The sequence below is a fragment of the Rattus rattus genome, chromosome 4 (genome assembly GCF_011064425.1).
Source record: "Rattus rattus isolate New Zealand chromosome 4, Rrattus_CSIRO_v1, whole genome shotgun sequence".
Taxonomy (NCBI): Eukaryota; Metazoa; Chordata; class Mammalia; order Rodentia; family Muridae; genus Rattus; species Rattus rattus.
This window is the reverse complement of record NC_046157.1, coordinates 2,700,648-2,721,271: the sequence shown is the minus strand read 5'-3', so window position 1 is coordinate 2,721,271 and position 20,624 is coordinate 2,700,648. Positions and strand designations below refer to the sequence as shown.

Genomic DNA, 20,624 nt, shown 5'->3' with positions numbered 1-20,624 from the left:
AACAGTCACCTAACCATTAAAACGAAAGTTTAGAAATTCACAACCATCAACTCACAGGCTCCAGCACTGCTGTGCTCACGTGTTAACATGCATGACCATGGAGAAGTCACGTTCACAGTCAGCTAGACTGTGAGTCCCCACTGAGTGTGCTCAGCCCATGGCACTTGCCTAGCTAGCACGCCCAGAGCCCTGGGTCTGCCCTCAGCACCAGTTAAGGAAAACAAAAGGGTTTTTAAAAGCCTGCTCTTCAGTAATAGCCTGTGTGAAAGTAGTACAGAAGTCTCTCTGTAACCAAGAAATAGTCTGAAAACATGCAGATGTGCCCAATTTTGGGGGAAAAACTATTTACCACTACCTTTCTCAATGTTTTCTGAAGTAGAATCCATACCAGATTGTGAAGAATCTCAATTTCAGTGAGTCTCCTTAGGAAATGGCTTCAGCAGCGAGACCATCAGCACCCTCTCCCACTAGCACCGTCCTAAGGGACACGGGGTGCGCAGGTTTAATCATTCATATATCACTCTAATTTGTTTTATCTGCATGTAGCTAATGGTAATTTTCTTTCCTCTGATTAGTGACGTAAGTAACAGTCCCTATAGCTACCTTGAAGCTTATTTAGTGTGTATTTTTGTGTATGCACACATGCCTGGGTGTACATGGAAGTTAAAGGATAGCTTGCAGGAGTCCGTTCTCTCCTTCTACCATGTGGATTCCAGAGATTAAACTTAGGCTGTCAGGTTGATGGCAAGTACCTTTACCTGCTGAGCAATCTCGCTGGCCTTTGAAGCATTTTCTCTTCTTTTGTTTTTTGAGACCGTCTCAAAACAGCCCTGGCTGGCCTGAACTCACTATGTAAACCAAGCTGGCTTCAAACTCAGCGATCCATCTGCCTCTGCCTTCCCAAATTCTGGGATTAAAGGTATACCTACATGCTCAGCAGTTTATAGCTGTCTTAAAGTCTTATATATTCCTACCTATGGCAATTTCTTTACTTAATGTTAGTACAGATGTTTTTGCCTGCTTCATGATTACCTTTATGGCAGAATGATACTTTATTCTGTAAGGCTACTTAATGAAGCAGCATGGATACTTTTCCTCAGACTCTGCACGAGCAACAAGTACTGTAAACTGTAGAGCCATCTCTCCAGCTCCAAGCTTCCTCAATGGCACGAACCTTTTAGAGCATATTTTTGGTTTCTTTTCTCTTTTTCTTGTTGTTGGGAACTGAACCTATGATCTTGGGCATATTATACACTCTCTCACCCTATATATTTTCTCCAACATTAGACTTTCTGTAAATATCCTGTATTGGTTAGTTTTGTGTGTCAACTTGACACAAGCTGGAGTTATCACAGAAAAAGAGCCTCAGTTGTGGAAATGCCTTCATGAGACTCAGCTGGAAGGCATTTTCTCAACTAGTGGTCAAGGTGGGAGGACCCAATCCATTTGGGTGGTCCAGTCCCTGGGCTGGTGGTCTTGGGTTCTATAAGAGAGCAAGCGGAGCAAGCCAGAGGAAGCAAGCCAGTAACTAACATCCCTCCATGGCCACTGCATCACCTCCTGCTTCCTGACCTGCTTGAGTTCCAGTTCTGACTTCCTTTAGTGATGAACAGCAATGTGGAAGTGTAAGCTGAATAAACCCTTTCCTCCCCAACTTGCTTCTTGGTCATGATGTTTGTGCAGGAATAGAAACCCTGACTAAGACATGTCCTAAATTAAAGAACTGAATGTTTTATGATCCTTGGTATAGGCTACTACATTGTTTCTCAAAAGGCATCTTTCATAATTGGCAGATTTACATCTTTCTAATACAAATAACTACTGAAATTTTAAAACCTTTAAAAAAAATTTTCATATTACTCAAGAGCAAGTGGCTTAATACCAGTCCACCTAGAGACAGAAAGTGGCAGCAGTAAAAGTAAGAGTTAATATTTGGGTCTGGAGGGATGGCTCAGCGGTTAAGAGCACTGACTGCTCTTCCAGGGGGCCTGAGTTCATTCCCAGCAACCACATGGTGGCTCACAACTATGTGGGATGCCCTCTGGTGTGTCTGAAGACAGCGATAGTGTACCCATATACATAAACTAAATAAATAAATCTTTAAAAAAAGTTAGAATTTATTAATAGAAAGCACTTTAACAAGCTTTGTGTTTATTTTAACGATTTGCATGTTATGTTTAATTGTGTATACATGAGCATGGGTATATATGCACATGAATGCAGGTGTCTGGAGATATTAGAAGAGAATATCAGATGCCCCGGGGACTTAAGTTAACTATGAACTGCCTCACGTGTGTGTGGAAACCAAACCCGAGTCTGAAAGAGCAGGAGGTGCTTTAACTGAGGAGCCATCTCTGAGCCCCAACCTTTCTATTTTTTTTTTTTAAAGATTTATTTTATTTTATATGTATAGATTTTTTTCCTGCACGTTTGAGTCAGATCCCTTGAAACTTAAGTTATGGATGACTGTGAACCACTATGTGGGTGTTGAGAATTGGACAGATCGTCTGTAAGAGCAACTGTTGGGAGTAATGCTTTTGCACACTGTGTGAAGATGTGTCTCTGTCCTTCCTTGCCTGCCTAAGGCACCTTCTGATTGGTTTATTAAGAGCTAATGGTCTATAGCAAAGCCATAAAGTATAAGTTGGGACCTCCAAGAGGAGAGAAACTCTGGGAAAGAGTCAGGTGTTGAAGTTTTGTCATGCAGAGCAAACGAAGGAGAGGCAACAGCCATGTGGCAGACACAGAATAGTATAAACGGGTTAATAGAAGTTAAGAGCTAGTTGAGGAACAAGCCTAGCTTAAGGCCTAGGCACTTATTAATAAATATAAATGCCTTTGTGTCATTATTCAGGAACTAGGGCATACATAGAAAAGCCCAAAAGGTTGACAAGCAACAAGTACTCTAAAAAGCTGAGTCATCTCTCCAGCCTCAAGAATTTATCTTTTTGAAGATGATCTCAATATGTATAGCCTAGGTTGGCCTTTAACTTATAATTCTCCTGCTTCTATTTCCTAAATGCTGGAACTACAGAGATATACCAACAAGCTTGTGGTTTGGAGTCTTGGTGATGCTATTTGATCAGTAAACAATCTAGAGGCAGATTCTGCTATCTCCATTTTATAGAAAAGAAAAGAAAATACACAGGGTAGGGAGACGTACAACCAAAACCTCTTGTTTAAATCCCTGCTCACCACTTCAAGCTAATTAACCTCAAGGACAAACTATCTTTTTAGGTAAAGAATTATGTCATTTGAAACATTCACAAGGATTCCTGTTAGGCAAATTTCTTTGTATGTTGTTCACACACACCTCAAAAGCATGTCCCTGTTCCTATTCTAGGAACCACAGAGTCTATCCCAAGTTTGGTGTGAATCACACAGACAGAGCTCACTAGACTGCACAGTCAGCTCTATTTCAGCTCTCACCCAAGGATGCTTATCTTAGCATTTGTATAGTTTTAGACAGCTGAGCACAGGAGGTAGAGGCAGGAAGGTCTCTGTGAGCTCAAGGCAAGTCTGATTTACATATTGAATTCCAGGATAGCCAACGTTACATAGAGGATCCTGTCACAAAAACATACACAAAAGGACAAAGAACATAGCTTCAAACAGTTATACAACACAGATCATGAGGGCCCCATTAAAACCTCACCATGGGGGGCTGGGGATTTAGCTCAGTGGTAGAGCCCTTACCCCATTAAAACCTCACCATGGACTCAAATTAATGAAGTCCATGAACCAGACAGCCACTAACCCCAGTATGTATTAAGTATTTATAAAACCAAAAATATGAATAAAACCAACTGTTTGTTTTTGAAAGACCATACTTTAGAGACGGAGTTGGAATAAAACTATGCACAAAGCATAACTATTGTGTGTCAGGGCAGGAGTTGATGAAATCCAGGACAGTCTATGGAGAAAGTGAACTTTGAAAAGAGAGAATAGGTGCTTTAAGTGTAGAATGTCCCCCATAGGCTCATGTGTTTTAACATTTGGTCCCTAGGCGATGGCACTGTTTTCGAACTGTCAAGAAGAGAAGCCCCGGGTTGGGGATTTAGCTCAGTGGTAGAGCGCTTGCCTAGGAAGCACAAGGCCCTGGGTTCAATCCCCAGCCCCGAAAAAAAGAACAAAAAAAAAAAAAAAAAAAGAAGAGAAGCCCCACAGAAGGAAGAGTCAGTCATCTGAAGCACATCTTGAAATTTGGAGGCCTGGTCCCACTACCTATTTCTGTTCTCTGGCTGGTGAGGCTATGTGATCATCTGCCTGTAGATGCAGTTACCATGCCTTCCTAGCCATGACTGGATTTCTTCTCTTCTTAAATTGTAAGCTGAAATGAACTTCTCTTCCCTTAAGTTGCTTCTTGTCAAGTATCTAGTCACAGAAATTGAAATAGCAAAGAATTCAGATGTGATTAAAAAAAAAAAAAAAAGAGGCTACTGAATACTAGTCCTTCTAAAATTTTGTTAAGATAGGCTTGGTAGACCACAGTCCCAGGGATTCATGTGCTCTGTAACCCCCCAAAGAAACAGAAACTCTACTGAAGGGTTTCTAGAAGAAACAAACTCCTGTGACCTACTTTAGGGTCTGCAAGCTACAAATGATTTTTACTTTTTAATGATAGGCATAGTGCCACACATTATTTTTAAAAATTATTACTTTTCATTTTATTTGTATGCGTGCACCATATTGTGTGGGTATATTCACACATGTGTACACATGTACAGGATAGAGCAAGCAGAATTAGGTATCTCCCTCTTAAGACAGGGTCTCTCACAGCCAGAATACAGCAAATGAATGCCAGCAGCAAACCACTGAACTGAGAACACCATTTCAGAGAAATGAACTGGAAGAGCTTGAAGGGCTTGAGACTCCATATGTACAACAAAAATGCCAAGCAAAGAGAGCTTCCAGGGACTAAGCCACTACCTAAAGACTATACATTGACCCCTGGACTCTGACCTCATAGGTAGCAATGAATATCCTAGTAAGAGCACCAGTGGAAGGAGAAGCCCTGGGGATGAACCCCCCAGTGAACTAGACTGTCGGGGAGGGCGGCAATGGGGGAGGTGGGAGGGATGTTTGCAAATGTACATAAGAAATACTCAAGTTAATAAAAAAATTAGGGTCTCTCAGTGAACTAGAAGCTCACCATTTTTTGACTAAGCTAGCAAGATAGCAACTTTCAAGGATCCCACTTGTCCTCTGCTCCCAAATGCTGGGATTACAAGTACATGCAGCCATGTCTTAAAAATTATTTCCCCCTGTCTAAGACAAGGTCTTACTATTTTGTTATGAAGTCTTAGCTGCCCTAAAACTTGCTATTGTGGACCAGGATGGAACTCATAAGAGATCTTCCTGTCTCTGACTCCCAAATACTGGAATTAACAGCGTGATTACCTTGCCCAGATTTTTGAGCGCTAAAGATTTGAACAAAAGTCCTTAAGTTTACAGAGCAAATGCTCTTAACCATCTCTCCAGCCTTTATTTTGCCCCTTTTAGTAGAATTCAATAACTGAAGAAAAATTTGAGTCATCAATTCTAAAGTAGGCAGAGTGACCCATTTCTATAATTTCAGCCCTTGGTACTTTGAGGCAGTTTGGGTTACAGAATAAGGCCCTGTCTCAAATACAAGAACAAGAACAAGAACAAGAACAAGAACAAGAACAAGAACAAGAACGAAAGAAGGAAGGAAGGAAGGAAGGAAGGAAGGAAGGAAGGAAGGAAGGAAGGAAGGAAGGAGACAGAGAGGAGAGAGAGAGAGAGAGAGAGAGAGAAGAGGAGAGGAGAGGAGAGAGGGAGGGAGGAGAGAGGAGGAAGGAGGAATGGAGAGAGAGAGAGGAGAGAGGAGGAGAGGAGAGGAGAGGAGAGGAGAGAGGAGAAAATGAATTCGAGAAAACTGGCAAACCACTTCTCTGGTGAACTCCTAGTAATTAATTGTATTAATGACTTTCTACTGTGTGATAAAACACCACGACCAAGAACAATTTATAGACACTGGAAAGATGGCTCAGAGCTTAAGAGCACCAGCTTCTCTTCCAGAGGACATGAGTTCAGTTCCCAGCACTCAAATGGCAGCTCACAACCATCTGTAACTCCAGTTCCAAGAGACCCCACACACACCCTCTTCTGGCTTCCCAGAGGCATACATAAAATGCAGATTCATATATGCAGGTAAAACGTTCATGTACATGAAATAAATCTTAAAAAACAAAAGAGCAACTTAAAGTTTACTGGAGCTGTTTCAAAGGGTTACAGTCCACAATGGCAGAGTGACAGAGTATCAGCTGGCCACAACAGGAAAGTGAGAAATTCTACCTCAGCTACACACTGGAAGCAGAGATACGAAGCAGGACTAAAAACCATCAAAGCCCCATCTGACTGACCTACTTCTTTTATTAAGGCTATACCTCCCTAAAATAACTGTTATTGTTTTTCTGTTATGTAATACTATACCAGGACCAGCAGTGACTTCCTGGGCAATCTCCCTAGGTAGCACTACAACTGGGGGCTAAGTATAAATACATAAGCCTAAAGGGCACATTTCTCACTTAAATCACAACAGTAACCATGTGTTTCCCTTTTCTTGAGACAGGATCTTTATTCTGTAGTCCAGGAGGACTTCATGTTAGTGGGAGAGTCTCCTGGCCCAGCCTGCAAAGAACTGAATTACAAGCCTGAGTCTATCACAGCTGCTCCAGGTGACATCAAGCTGAGGACTCCACCCAGAGCCTCACTCACACTAGGCAGCAAGTGCTCTCCCACTGAAACATATATCCACTTATCATTTAAAAAACAAACAATTTTTCTGCTGGACCAAAAGTTTAACCAACAGCCTCTCTTATCTAAGCATATGTACAGAGTTACACACCCAGTGTACACTCAGTGGCATTTAGTAAGTTCTCTTGCTTCTCTGTATTGGTATTTTATTCAGGCCAACAATAACAGCACACTAACTCCTTACATAGCTCCTCTTGCTATGTATACTCCTGTTCTGACTGATCACCTGAGCAATTCTATCCCAGTTTAAGGTTCCTAAATCTATTATTCAGCCCCCTTTTTTCTTGATAAAGTCATCAGACTAACAACACTTCACTCTTTGCAAGTTCAACAAACAAAAACAGAAGTTCCTCTTGGTCAAGCGAGATGGCCCAGTGGTTTGTAAAAGTGCTTGCTGCCCAAACCTGACCATGGGAATCTGATCCCATGGTAAAAAGTACCAATTCCCTAAAACTGTCTTCTGACCTCTGCATATACAATGACCTCACACCTGCGTGTGCGTGTGTGCATGCAAGTGTACACACACACACACACACACACACACACACACACACACACACACACACAGAGTAATAGATTCTTGGGGGCTGCAGAGGTGATTCAGCTTAAAAGCACTTGCTGCTCTTGCAAGGGTCTCATATATCTTAGGGTTTCCGTTACTGTGATAAAGTGCCATGACTTGGGGAGGAAAGGGTTTATTTCAGTTTGCAATCTCACAGCTCATGCCTACATAAATATGGGCATAATTAGAACTAATAAAAATTCATGTATATGTATATATGATTTATATGAAAATATACTGTAGCTGTCTTCAGACATACCAGAAGAAGGCATCAGATTCCATAATAAATGGCTGTGAGCCACCATGTGGTTGCTGGGAATTGAACTCAGGTCCTCTGGAAGAATAGTCAGTGCTCTTAACTGCTGAGCCATCTCTCAGCCCTCTTTAATTTTCTTAACCACTGAGCCATCTCTCCAGCCTCATTTATTTTTATATTATGTGCCTGTGTGGTTTGTTTCCTGCATATATGTCCATGTACCATGTACATGCAAAGTCTGCAAAAGCCAGAGAAGGCATCAGATCCTCTAGAACTGGTTACAAATGGTTCTGAGTTGAAGGGATGTCTTTGTAGTTAAGAGCACTGACTGCTGCTCTTCAAAGATTTCCAGGTCATGATTATCTGTAATCCTAATTCCATAATTCTACACCCTTTTCTGGCTGTCACAGGCACTGCATGCACATGTTGCAACAGCATAGTGCCAGGGGACTACCTCATGAGTGATTGCTCCAGGAGGCCTACGAGGCATCCAAAACAACATAGGCTATTGCCATTATTCACCATTACCTGCCTCAGCTAGATGATTAACACCTTACTGCTGAAGACACAACACATTTTCATTGTAGTAGACAGAAGAAAACCAAGCTGAAACTGATCTGAAAGTTTCTTCCCTGATTGCTCCAGCCTACAAGTTACAACACTGACATTCCAGGCAGAATGTTACCCACTGAAATAGTGGAGGTAATAAACTTTTCTGCTGGATTTGAAGCTTGCTCCCAGGAGGGACTTAAATATCTGGACTGTTAGACCTCATGGCTTGGAAGGTCATGGGCTCTAGGATGTGTTGTCAAACTTTCTAAGTATTTTATTTTTACACATATAAATTAGTGTTGCCCTCAATGTTGGCCGAAGAGGCTTGTGTCTGCTGTGGCTAACAATTAATGCAGTGACTCAGAACTGGTCACTGGTACAGAGATTCTCTAAGTGACTACTGAGTGCTCAGCCCTAGATGGTACATAAAACCAACCCCTTCCCAAATAAGGTTTTGGGAAAACCATGGAAGAGGAGTTACAGAAAGAATACAAGAACTGGAGAGGAGAGGCATGATATGACCATTGCACTCATGAACTCAGCAGCTGTCGTCACCTGCACAAAATTAGTCAGTATTCCAACGCAACAGTAACTGGGTTCCTGTGTTATAAACCAACAAACAAACAAACAAAAAGAGAGGGCATAAGGAGGGGAGGAGGAAGTATTAGGAGTAAACCAGGGGATTGGGAGAGGGGAGCTGGGCTGGATATGATCAAGGGACATTGCTTACATGTATAAAACTGTCGAAATTTTGTCGGCTCTGAGTACTGGGTGCTTCACTGTCTAATATAATTCCATGTGAATGTTGTTTTTGACTGTAAGGCTATGTCACTAAAGATTTTCACTGTGTTTTCATATCAAAGGTCATGATGTGTATAGACATGCTTTGTAGTGAAGTATAGTAGCAATAATTCTGCACATCATCAAGAGTTCACTGCAGCATTTCTTTCCCTGTTCTCTCTTTTTTAAGGGTTAGCATAAACAAATGTCAAGGAGTAGCAAAGTCAAGAAAGATTTTAGAAGAAGGAATTAAGAACACACACAGATTTGTGATTCTTTGAATGTGACACTTATCGGATGTGATTCTAAAGTCTTTTATTGAACACTGTCAAATTTGTAAGCTTCATGGGGATGGACATAATGTTTATATAATGCCCTTCTTATAATAGATGTGAAACTGTATGTTGTCTTTGAAAATGTTAAATTAAGAACTCTGTTAACATTTTATGGATTGGCACATTATATTACTGTAAGAAACAATTGATTTTCAGCACAGTGCAAAAGTTCTTTAAAATGCATGTGTCTTTTTTTCTAATTCCATTTTGTTTAAAGCACATTTTAAATGTAGTTTTCTCATTTAGCAAAAGCTGTCTAATTGATTTAAAAAAAACTGTCGAAAATAAGTTTCTACTTTTTAAAAATTTAAAGTAAGGCTATTCTTGGTTGTCAACTTGATTACAACTGGAACTTACAACTCAAACAGCTGGGTACACCTATGAGAATTTTTTGTAAATCATTTGGAGTTGGGAAGACCCACTTTTAATCTGGATCTTTTTATTTTTTATTTTTCAAGACAAGGTTTCTCTTTGTAGCTCTGGCTGGCCTGTAACTCACAGAGATCCACCTGCCTCTGCCCCTGCCTCTGGGATTAAAGGTGTGCTCTGCTACACCTGGCTTAATGTGGACTGTTTGAGGTAGGAAGATATATCTTTAATCCAGATTTTCTCAGGTGGGAAAAACCTGTAATCTGGGCCATACCTTCTGGTGGCAGCCTATATAAAGGACATGGAATTAGGAAGCTTGCTCTCTTTGCCTGCTTCTTCTTATGCCTACTGGCAAATCCATTCCTTCACTGGCATTAGAGCCTAATACTTTGGGATTCTGGCAAATACTGAAGACCATCTAGGACATTCAACCTCATGAACTGAATAACTACTGGATTCTCGGACCTTCTATTCACAGGCAGTCATTGTTGGACTGGCTGGCTCATAGCCTGTAAGCCATTCTAATACCCCCCACACACCCCTAATTCTGTTCCTTTAGAGAATCCTGACTAATGCAGATTTTGACCAGAAGTGGCTCTAGATCAACGGAAGTATAAGGGTGAGTTTTTCAAGTATCTGGAATAATAAATAGGCTTTCCAATTTGCCAACACCTAGAGTTACTGAAGCCTCTCCTAGACGCTCGGAGAATACAGAAAGCCAATGGTGTAAATTATATTACAAACTGAAGAAGACAAATTCAGCTTATCCTAATTCACCATTTATGAGAGGCAATGAACTTGGTGACTCTGCATACAGAACTTTTGACAGTTTGTGGAAAATAAGGGGAAAAAATGCTGCTGGTTGGTTGTCCTAGCCTCTCTGGATAAATTGGCAAAGACAAAGAATAGGCACCGTTAATATTAACTTCTAGCGGGGTTGGGGATTTAGCTCAGTGGTAGAGCACTTGCCTAGAAAGCGCAAGGCCCTGGGTTCGGTCCCCAGCTCTGAAAAAAAAGAAAAGAAAAAAAAAATTAACTTCTAGCATCTCAGAACACAGTGAGGGACAATGTACCCAGTGATAAAGTTCACCTCCTCCAGATGTGCCATCAACAGGCTAAAGCAGTGTTTCTCAACCTATGGGTCCCAATTCTTTTGGAGGTTGAACGACCCTTCCACAGGGATTGAATATCAGACATCCTGCACATTCGATTTAGTAATTATGACTCATAACAGTATCAAAACTAGTTATTATGTAGCATCAAAAACAATTTTATGGTTGGGTCACCACAACAAAGGAACTGTTCTGAAGGTCTGCAGCATTGGGAAGGTTGAGAACTGCTAGTCCAAAGGCTTCGAAGTATGTCCTGGAAGAAAGTCTTCCCTCCAGCAGCCGCAGAGTTTCAGGTTGCTCAGTGAAATAATCAAACCAAAGCCCTCATTATAAGATTGGTGTAATTCTAACTATATTAAAGTCCTAGCCTTAGATGTGTCAGCAGTTAAAGAGCATTACACGGTGAAGACAGACCCTGTGTCTTGGAATGGAGCTGTATGGAAGGACCCTGTTGAAACCAAGAACTCTGAATCCCGAGATTCTCAAAGACTTATCTCACCTGAAGAAGTCTCTCCACCCTCAGCAGATGTTTCTCTTACTCCATCCCCTGAACTATGCCTTTTCTACCTTTGACTGAGGAAATTAATCCTGCATTGTATGCTACATCAACAGTGACTCTCTCTGAAGGAGATGCTCCAGGCAAGACAATACTGATGATGTCCCTTCTCAGGGGCCACCTCTAGACCTATTATCAGACTAAAGACTAAGCAGCTTTCTAAAGGGAAGATAGAAAGTGTAGTCTGTAAAGAGCTATGCTGTATTACTAAACCACTTAAAAGAGTTTGCTAATTCATCTAAACAGAAGTCTACGGAATGTGTGAGTATGGATCCTAAGGGGTAAAATAATGGGAACATAAAACTGGATCAGGGTGAGCTTACTGATACGGTCCCATTGAGGGAGACCTACATTTAATAGGAAAGCTTGTACAGTTTTAAAAGGGGTTAAAAGTTTGTTTGAATGGTTGGCCGAAGCATTTGTCAAAAGGAGTATGAGGTGCTTGATATCCCTTGGCTTAGTGCTGATGAAGGGACTTGAAGGCTCAGAGAAAGTGCAAAGCTACAGTGGGGTCACTGTGTAAATCCTAATTCTCCACAATGGAAAACCCTGAAGACAGCCTTCACGAATCCTGCAAGATGCAAAGCAGTGAGGGGCACTAGCACATCTCAAGAGTTTGTTGTCACTCTTTGTGCCAGACCTTAGGGTAAGAGATGCTGGTGCTTAGTTGAATGGATTAAATGCTATGGGTTTTAATTGGGCCTCAAAGTAGCAGGGGCCAGGTAGAGCACTGAATCATTAAAGGCAAGGTGACTGCAGTCATTGTAATGGTCAGCACAGACAAAGCAAGGTCCATAACAAGCAGAATAGGTAAAGCCATTTTTATGATGACCTGACTCCAGTGAACCTTCAGTACTTGCTAATCAATCATGGTGTTTCCAGGCATAAAACGGATAAGAAGCCTACTGTGTTTTTGTTTGATTTGTACAAGCATAAAAATCCTCAAACAAATTAAAGGAATGTTAGATGGTGGCAAAAGGTTCTCTCAGCTGATGAAACAATTTCTAGACTTGAGACAGTTTGGAGACCCAGAACTCCTGGATGAAGGTTCCTGAAGAAGGATGTGATAAAATAAGAGTTTTACTGTTAGCCTTTCTCCAGTTCTTCCAAGAAGGACCTACCCCAGGGAAAAGGAAGCAATCAGACTATCCAGAGTATACTATAAACTGGTTCTGAATTGTCGGGTAATTAATGGAGTTCTGGCTGAAGTCTAACTCACAACAGGTCTAGTGAGTCCCTAAATTCATCCTGTTACTAACTCAGACCTAAGCTGTATGACTGGGATAAATAGATACATGTAGAGGTTGGAAGAATGGTTCCCAGACCTTTCTGGAGTGAGGGCTATTATGATTGAAAAAAGCTAAATGGAAACCCCTAGAGTTGCCTCTGCCAGTGAACACAGTGAATCAAAGACAGTATCATATCTCAGGAAGAACGGCAGAACTCTGTGCCACTCTCAAGGACTTGAAAAGTTCCACCACTTCTCTATGCTACTCTCCTATATGCCCAGGGCAGAAGACAGATGGATCATGCAAAATGACAGTTGAGGATTGCAAACTCCATCAAGCAGTGACTGACTGCAACTGCTGTACCAGATGTGCTGCCCTTACTTGAGCAGATGAACACATCTCCTGGCACATGGAATGCAGCTATTGATCTAGCCAATGACCTTTCCTTGGTGCCTGCCCATAAGGACCAGCAGAAGGGATCTGCGGTCACTTGACAATGACAGCAGTATACATTTACAATTTTACTTTATTAGAATATATTAACTGGGGCTGGAGAGATGGCTCAGCGGTTAAGAGCACTGGCTGCTCTACCAGAGGTCCTGAGTTCAATTCCCAGCAACCACATGGTGGCTCACAACCATTTGTAGTGGATTTGATGACCCTCTTCTGCTGTGTCTGAAGACAGCTACAATGTATCCTATACCTGAAATAAATAAATAATTCTTAAAAAAAAAAAAGACTATTATTAACTGCAGCTGTGTCATAACTTAGTTAGAAGGATCCTGATTATCTGTCTCTTCTAGAGCATCACATTGGTTCACTATGCTGAAGACACTATGTTGACTAGACCAAGTTTAACAAGTTTAAACTTGTTAACCCATGCACATCAGAGGATGGGAAATAAATCCAACCAAAAATTCAAGGGCCTTCTACCTCAGTGAAATCCTTAGGAATCCAGTGATGTGGGGCATGTAGAAATATTCCTTCTAAGACGAAACATATGCTATTGTGTAGGTTAATGTCGTAATGCAGGTGAAAGCAGACACAAGATAAAATGAGGCCTGTCATTGGACGAAAAGGAAGAGAGGCAGGAACAGAGGTTTTAGGAGATAAAGAGGCAGAAAGGAGGAGAATCAACATGGAGGCAGATAAAGGATCCTAGCCATGTATCTCTACATAGATACAGGTTGTTATGAGTATTTAAGGGATGGATTTCTATAGGTCAGTTTATCTTATCTAGGTGGGCGGTTTATATCTTTACCAATTGGTTATGAGTTCATTGTGAGGATGTATTGTGGATTGAGAATTTAACATATAAATCTGATTGATAAATTACAGTTTATTGATCTTGAATTCACTGGGTAGTTGGGAGTGTGAGCAGAGTCCATGGCAGGGAGCCGCAACAGGTCAGCCCATGCTGGACTTCTAGAGCCCTGATTTTACTGGGTAGCTGGAACCAGAGAGTTTGAGATTAGCAGAGAGCCACCAGGAGAGATATTAACCAGAGATAAATTATGGTTAGTTCCATATGGCCCTCGGGTGCCAGAACTAACAGATCAGCATGGCAAGGTGCCATACTGGAATGGTTCTCGGACCACCTGGGTCTGAGAGTACTTGGGGGCAGGGTGGAACCGCTGAGATAAAGATACTCCTGGGTGTCTGCACTAGCTCAAGATAAAAGGTTACTGTATTTTTTTTTTAATAGTTACAGCAACACTATTGCACTTGGCCTCTCCCACCACCAAGAAAGAAGTACAATGTTAAGTGGGCCCATTAGGATTCTGGAGACAGCACATTCCTCACTTGGGTGTGTTACTCTGGCCCATATGCTAAGTGACTCAGAAAGCCACTCACTAACTTTGAATAGGGCCTAGAAGAGAAGACTTTTCAATGTGTCCAGACTGCTGTGCAGGCTGATCTACCACTTGGACTATTAAGATCCAGGAGACCAGAAGGTACCTGAAGTGTTAATGGCAGACAGGGATGCTGTCTGTAGTCTTTGGCAGACCCCTATAGATGAATCACAGAGGAGACCTTTTGAAGCAAGGCTCTACCATCATCTGCAGACAACTACTGTCTTTTGAGAGATAGCTCTTGGCCTGCTATTGGGCCTAAGTGGAAACTGAACATTTTACAATGGGCCACCAAGTTCCCACGAGACTTAAGCCCATCATGACGTGGGTGTTATCTGACCCATCAAGCCATTCAGTAGGACGAGCACAACAGCAATCTATTATCAAGTGAAAGAGGTGTATACCTGACAGGGTCTAAGCAGATCCTGAAGTCATAAGCAGTTACATGAAGGGATTGTCCAAATGTCTATGCTGTGGTTCCTACTCCCATTACAATGCTGTCTACTTCCAATATGCACCTCATGGGTTGTGTCCCATGACTGGTTGACTAAGGAGAGAAATGAGGCCTGGTTTATTAATGGTTCTATACAGTGTGCAAGGACCACCCAGGAAGTGGACATCTGCAGCAGCATTACAACCCCTTTCTGTTCTGGGCCAACCCTGAAAGATACCAGCAAAGGGAAATCTTTGTGCAAAACTCCAGGCAGTACACATAATCATACATTTTGTTTGGAAGGAGAAATGGCTAGATGTGTGATTTTCACTGATTTATGAGCCATATAGTGGACTGGCTATATAGACAGGGACTTGAAAAGAGTGTGATTAGAAAATTGGTGAGAGGGCTGGAGAGATGGCTCAGTGGTTAAGAGCACTGCCTGCTCTTCCAGAGGTCCTGAGTTCAATTCCCAGCAACCACATGGTGGCTCACAACCATCTGTAATGAGATCTATGCCCTCTTCTGGTTTGTCTGAAGACAACTACAGTGTACTCACATACATGAAATAAATAATAAATAAATCTTTAAAAAAATTAAAAAAAAAAAAACAATAGGCGACTTATTATACAGAGGAAGAATTCACTAATCAAGTAGACAGAATGACCCATTCTGTGGACAAGGCTTTCCCCCAGCCATCCCTATTAGTACCCAATAGGCCCACAAAGTGGCAATGTTGGCGGAGATGGAAGTTATGCATGGGCTCAACAGCATGGACTTCCACTCACCAAAGCTGACCCAGCTATACCTGCTGCTGAGTGCCAGACCTGTCAACAGCCGAGAACAACACTGAGCCCCAGATATGGCACCATTCCCTGAAGTAACCATCCAGTGACCAGGTGACAGGTTGACTACACTGGATCACTTCCTCCATGGAAAGGACGAGCAGTTGTCCTTACTGGAGTAGATACTTAAATTCTGGTTATAAACTTCTCTTTCCTGCCAAAACAACCATCCACAAACTTACAGAATGCCTAATACAGTCATGGTATTCCACACAGTATTGTTTCTGACCAGAACTTAACAGCCAGAGGGCAACAGTGGGCCTAAACCATGGAATCCACCAGTCTCACCATGTCCTCCACCATTCTGAAGCTGCTGGCTTGACAGCAAGATGGAACAGCCTTTTGAAGACACAGTTACAGTACAAATTAAGCAGCAGCAGTCTAGAAAGCTAGGGCAGGTTCTCTATAAGGCAGTATATGCTTTGAATCATATCTAATATATGGTACGGCTTTTCTTATAGCTAAGATCCATGGGTCCAAGAATCAAGGGGTGGAAGAAGAGATGATCCCACTCACTATCACCCCTAGTGATCCACCAGAAAATTTTTTTGCTTCCTGCTCTTAAAACCTTAAATTCTGCTGGCTCAGAAATTCTGGTTCTAGCAGGGAAAGGGTTCCTGCCAGGAGGCACAACATTCCACTGACATGGAGGCTCAGGCCTCCCTCTGGCTGCTGTGGGCTTCTGGTGCCCTTAAGTCAACAGGCTAAGAAAGGGAAACCGTGTGAAGAGGGGTGACTGATCCAGATTACCAAGGGGAAATTGGACTGCTTCTCCACAATGAAGGAAGAAAGATTATCTGGAATACAGGAGATCCTTTAGGGTGTTTCTTAGTGCTATTGTATTCCGTGATTTTTAGTCAATGGGTAACTGTAACAGCCTAATCCAAGCAGGAAGACAAAAGGCACGGAACAGTCAAGAATGAAGATATGGGTCACTGCTCCAGAAAAGGCAAGACCTGATGAGGTGCTAGCTAAGGGTGGAGAAATAAAATGTGTAGTAGAGGAGGAGTATCAGCTAAGGCCACATGACCAGTTAGGATTATAATCAACATGAGTGTTTCTAATATATTTTGTGAATTATGTGTTTGTACAGATAGTCACAGTTTCCCCTCAATTTCTTTACCATATAACATAAGATCAATTAGGAGAATATCAGTAATTATTACATTTAAGTTGAGATACTAAAAGAGTATCCCTCAAGGTACACTGCCATCTGTTCTAAAATTTAAAATGTACAATTTGCAGCTATACAAGGGACAGTTATACCAAAATTGGAATAATTATGACTTGGTTATTTCTTTCATTTGGAAATTAAGCAAGACAGAAAAGATAGGAATGCATGTCAAGTAGAGCTAAGGAAAAACTCAGGAAATTACATTTGGTACCTGAGAGACACATGAAGTAGAGTAAGATCTGTAAATAGCAGGAAGCCACTGCAGTATTCATTCCCCTCTTTGAGGTGACTCTAATAACTTAGACTTTCTCCAACACCTGTCACATGCTGCAAGCATGTTTTAATAAAGGCCTGAAGTCAATAATATAATCCACTTCCACAAATAAGAGAGTAATTTACTTAGCTGTATCACCCAATATTATCCTTCCTAGGTTTCTCCAAGCTCTTATACCTTCCAGCATCGCCTAGGAACTTCATGTTTCACAGAACTTGAGTGTCCTCCTCTCGCTAGCATTACTCTTTACAATCACCTTTCTGTGTTCACATTTTTAAAATGTACTTGTGTGAGGATACTCGATTGCCATGATGCGCATACCGGGCTAAAGGACAGCTCTGTGACTCAGCTCTCTCCACACTTGTGTGGGTCTGGGGACCACACTTTCCCTCGTCATCACCACACTTAGCCCTTCTCCACACTCTAAAATCCAGAGTTTGGCCGTTAACCGTACATACATTCACTGTACCATCCCAGCTTATTCTTCTATCCTCAAGAAGAAACTCTGGATTTAAGTAGGTGCCCTTAATTAATTATACTATCTTTTCAATTTCAAAGTCCTGAGCAAATTTCACCTCTATGAAGTCACCTCACCTTGAAAAATCTAAACCAGTCCTCAATTCTTTCTTAGAATAGCTTAGAAATAAACGGGGCAGTAAAATATCTTTTAAAGTGTCTAGATATGTCAATTAACACTTGTATCATTTGATGATATTATTAGGAAAATTAAAGCAAATTATAAAATAATGCATTTTACTTGAAAAAGAGAACACTTGGGGATCAGTGTCTTTTTCTTTAAGGCAGGGTCTTGCTACAGCTTAGTTTGGCTTGGAATCAAGGTCCTCTTTCCTTAGCGGATTAGGGGCGTGTATCTCTCCCATCTAGCACTACTTGGGTGTCTTTAAAGTATATGTTAAACAACTAGACTTAATTACAAAAAAAACCCAAAAAACTCCAAAAAACAAAATTAATGTAGAATTAAGGTAAATACACTTTGCACCCTGCCGAAGGAACAGTGATGATACAAATTCCCTCAAATAAAACCTCAATCTCTTTCCTTGGTAATTCCAGTTGTTTTTTTTTTAAGTGCTACAGCATCAGATTCTGAGATTTCTACCCTTTCGATCTATTTTAAGGATTATTCCAAAGGCTGAAGGCCAGTTAGCTGAGAGATGCAGGAGCTACAAAAACCTTAAATGGTGTACATGAATTTCGAGTAAGTAGTAGTCATGGCTATCTTCAGAAACTCAAGATAGTCTATATATTTTAACGTCGTTAATAAGAATTTTGCACTAGTATTACAGTCAACTAAAGTGACAAAACTATGTATGTGTGGGCTTGGGGGTGGTGGTGGTGATTTAAACAATGCAAGCACTACTAAATGTCTAAATAAAATGCATCCTTTCATCCAACCCAGATCCTGACATTGGCCTTCCAATCCGAATGTCTTCTGGTTCAGAATGAGAAAAGGGAGTATCCCTTACCCCCACCCCCAAAATTCAATCTTTGACCGACCCTCCGCAGGTCAGGTTCCGAGCCCGAAAAGGGCAGGAGCTCGCCTACCTGGGCGCTGGTTCGATTAAGGTGGTAGTATCCAGGTAGTGGATCTTGTAGAACTCCAGCAAGGCCGGCAAATGGTCAAACTCCTGGTCCCCGATCTTAAAGCGGCGGTTGGGCAGGGAGTTAATGATGTAGTGCGAGACACGCGAATTCTCGGACACGGACAGTACATAGTCCCCGGGGCAGGTAGATGAGTCCCGGACTAGGAACATGCCATGGCGCTGGCCCTGGAGACGGGTCTGCGCCTCCTGGCGAGACACTGGCCCCATGTACCAGGCAGAGCGGTCTGAAGAATCAAACCTGGCGGAGGACATGGTGTTGGGCCCGGGGATGGGCGGCGTCTGCTGCTCTCGCTTGCTCTGGAAGCCTTTACCCGCTGTCGGCTTTGGGGTCGAGGAAGGGCCTCTTCTCGAACACTTCGAGGAACAATCAGAGGGCTTGGTCAGGACGTTCCTCTAGGCTCCGGGCCCCGCAGCATCCTCCGCCACCGCCCTCCTGCACAGGGCCGCCTCACGGAGAGAGCCGGTCCGGGAACAGTGGGCAAAACCCCGGGGTCGAGGTGGGCGAAACAGAGCAGTAGCAGAGGCCGCCTCGGGCTTCTCAGCTGTCCGGAGTTCAGGGGAGGCTCCAGCGACTTCTGTCCTGGAAGCCGCCGGCTCCGCAGCCTCAAGAGCCCGCACCGTTCCTCGCCGTCACACGAAGCACCGCACTCCAACAACAGTCGCGCCTCCCGGACCGTCCTACCCTACCCGTTCCCAATAGCCACAGCAACAAAATGGCGGACGCGGGAGAAGCGACCGGGCACCTCCCCCTTGGTCCAGCGTACTCTATCTGCGCTTGCGCGGAGCTGGGCGCTACCCCCACCGCGGGGGCTCTTCCTTTGACGTCACTGGGCGCGGCCAATCAGGAGTGCGTTCGCGAGGGTTCCAGCCTGAGCCACTCGTGCGGGCTCCCGCGTTCCGGGAGGAGGCAGAGGGTCAAGCCCTTCCTGGATCGCAAAGCAGCCTCGGAGTGGCTGCTGCTGTAAGGCCTACCGGGCTTAGCAGGAAAACAGCTGGACCTGAGAGGGAACAGCGTTTTGAAAACCTGTTTCTGGGAACAAAGCATAGCGTGATGGCTGGATGTCTGGACAGGGAGGCGTGGCCCTCAGGTGATTTTAAGCCTGAAGGCCCTGATAAGTCAGGTGGCTTAGGAAGGGCATGACCTAGGCAGTGAGTTGACCATCAGATAGGTTACTGAATAACGCCTACCCTAGGTGATACAACTTGGTACACGTGGAATGATGGTGAAGGTCAGTTTGACTAATGCTTTAAGAAGAGGACAGTGTGATGATGGTGACTTGGCCACTACAGGCTCTGAGATGTAGCAAGGGAAATGCAACACTTGTATCTGGCATGCAGGTTTTGCCTGCTCCAGACCATTGATCTCTCTCCAAAAGTTCATTTCCTGCCATTCAGCGTGGCTCAGTTCCAGCCGTGCCTTCCCAACATGTTTTCTCTCTCCAACAACACTAGGACTGATCGATCTATCTATCTATCTATCTATCTATCTATCTATCTATCTATCTATCTATCTATCTATCTATATTTATCTATCAACCAATCAAGATAGGAATTCTCTGTGTGCCCCTGGCTGTCCTGGAACTAACTATAAACCAGGCTGGCTTCAAATTCACATTTACTGGGCTCTGCCTTCCCTGTGCTTGAATTAAAGATGTGAGCCACCACTAACAGGACAGGATGAAATTTTAATACAACAGGAATACTGTCTTATTTTGCCCGCCTTAAAACCACATCTAGTCTTGAATGATCAGAAAATTGTTAAACGAATGACCATTGTGAAAAATCTACAAAAAACTGATGCTGGATTATTGGTCACAGCATTCCTAAATTAGATGAACAGGAAGGCATGTCCCAGACCAGTGATGGTGGCACTACCAGTAATCCCAACACTG

At 42.7% G+C, this 20,624-nt stretch overlaps 1 protein-coding gene across 2 annotated transcripts in view; it reads right to left on the bottom strand.

Annotated features, from left to right (window-relative positions):
• Positions 1 to 19,487, bottom strand: part of Crkl (CRK like proto-oncogene, adaptor protein) — a 36,680-nt gene extending 17,193 nt beyond the window's left edge. For both annotated transcript variants that reach the window (XM_032899858.1, XM_032899859.1), the window contains exon 1: positions 18,674 to 19,487. In XM_032899858.1, coding sequence (XP_032755749.1) covers positions 18,674 to 18,984 — 311 coding nt within the window. In that variant the 5' untranslated portion in view covers positions 18,985 to 19,487. The remainder of the gene's footprint in view (positions 1 to 18,673) is intronic.
• Between the last annotated feature and the right edge of the window lie 1,137 nt (positions 19,488 to 20,624).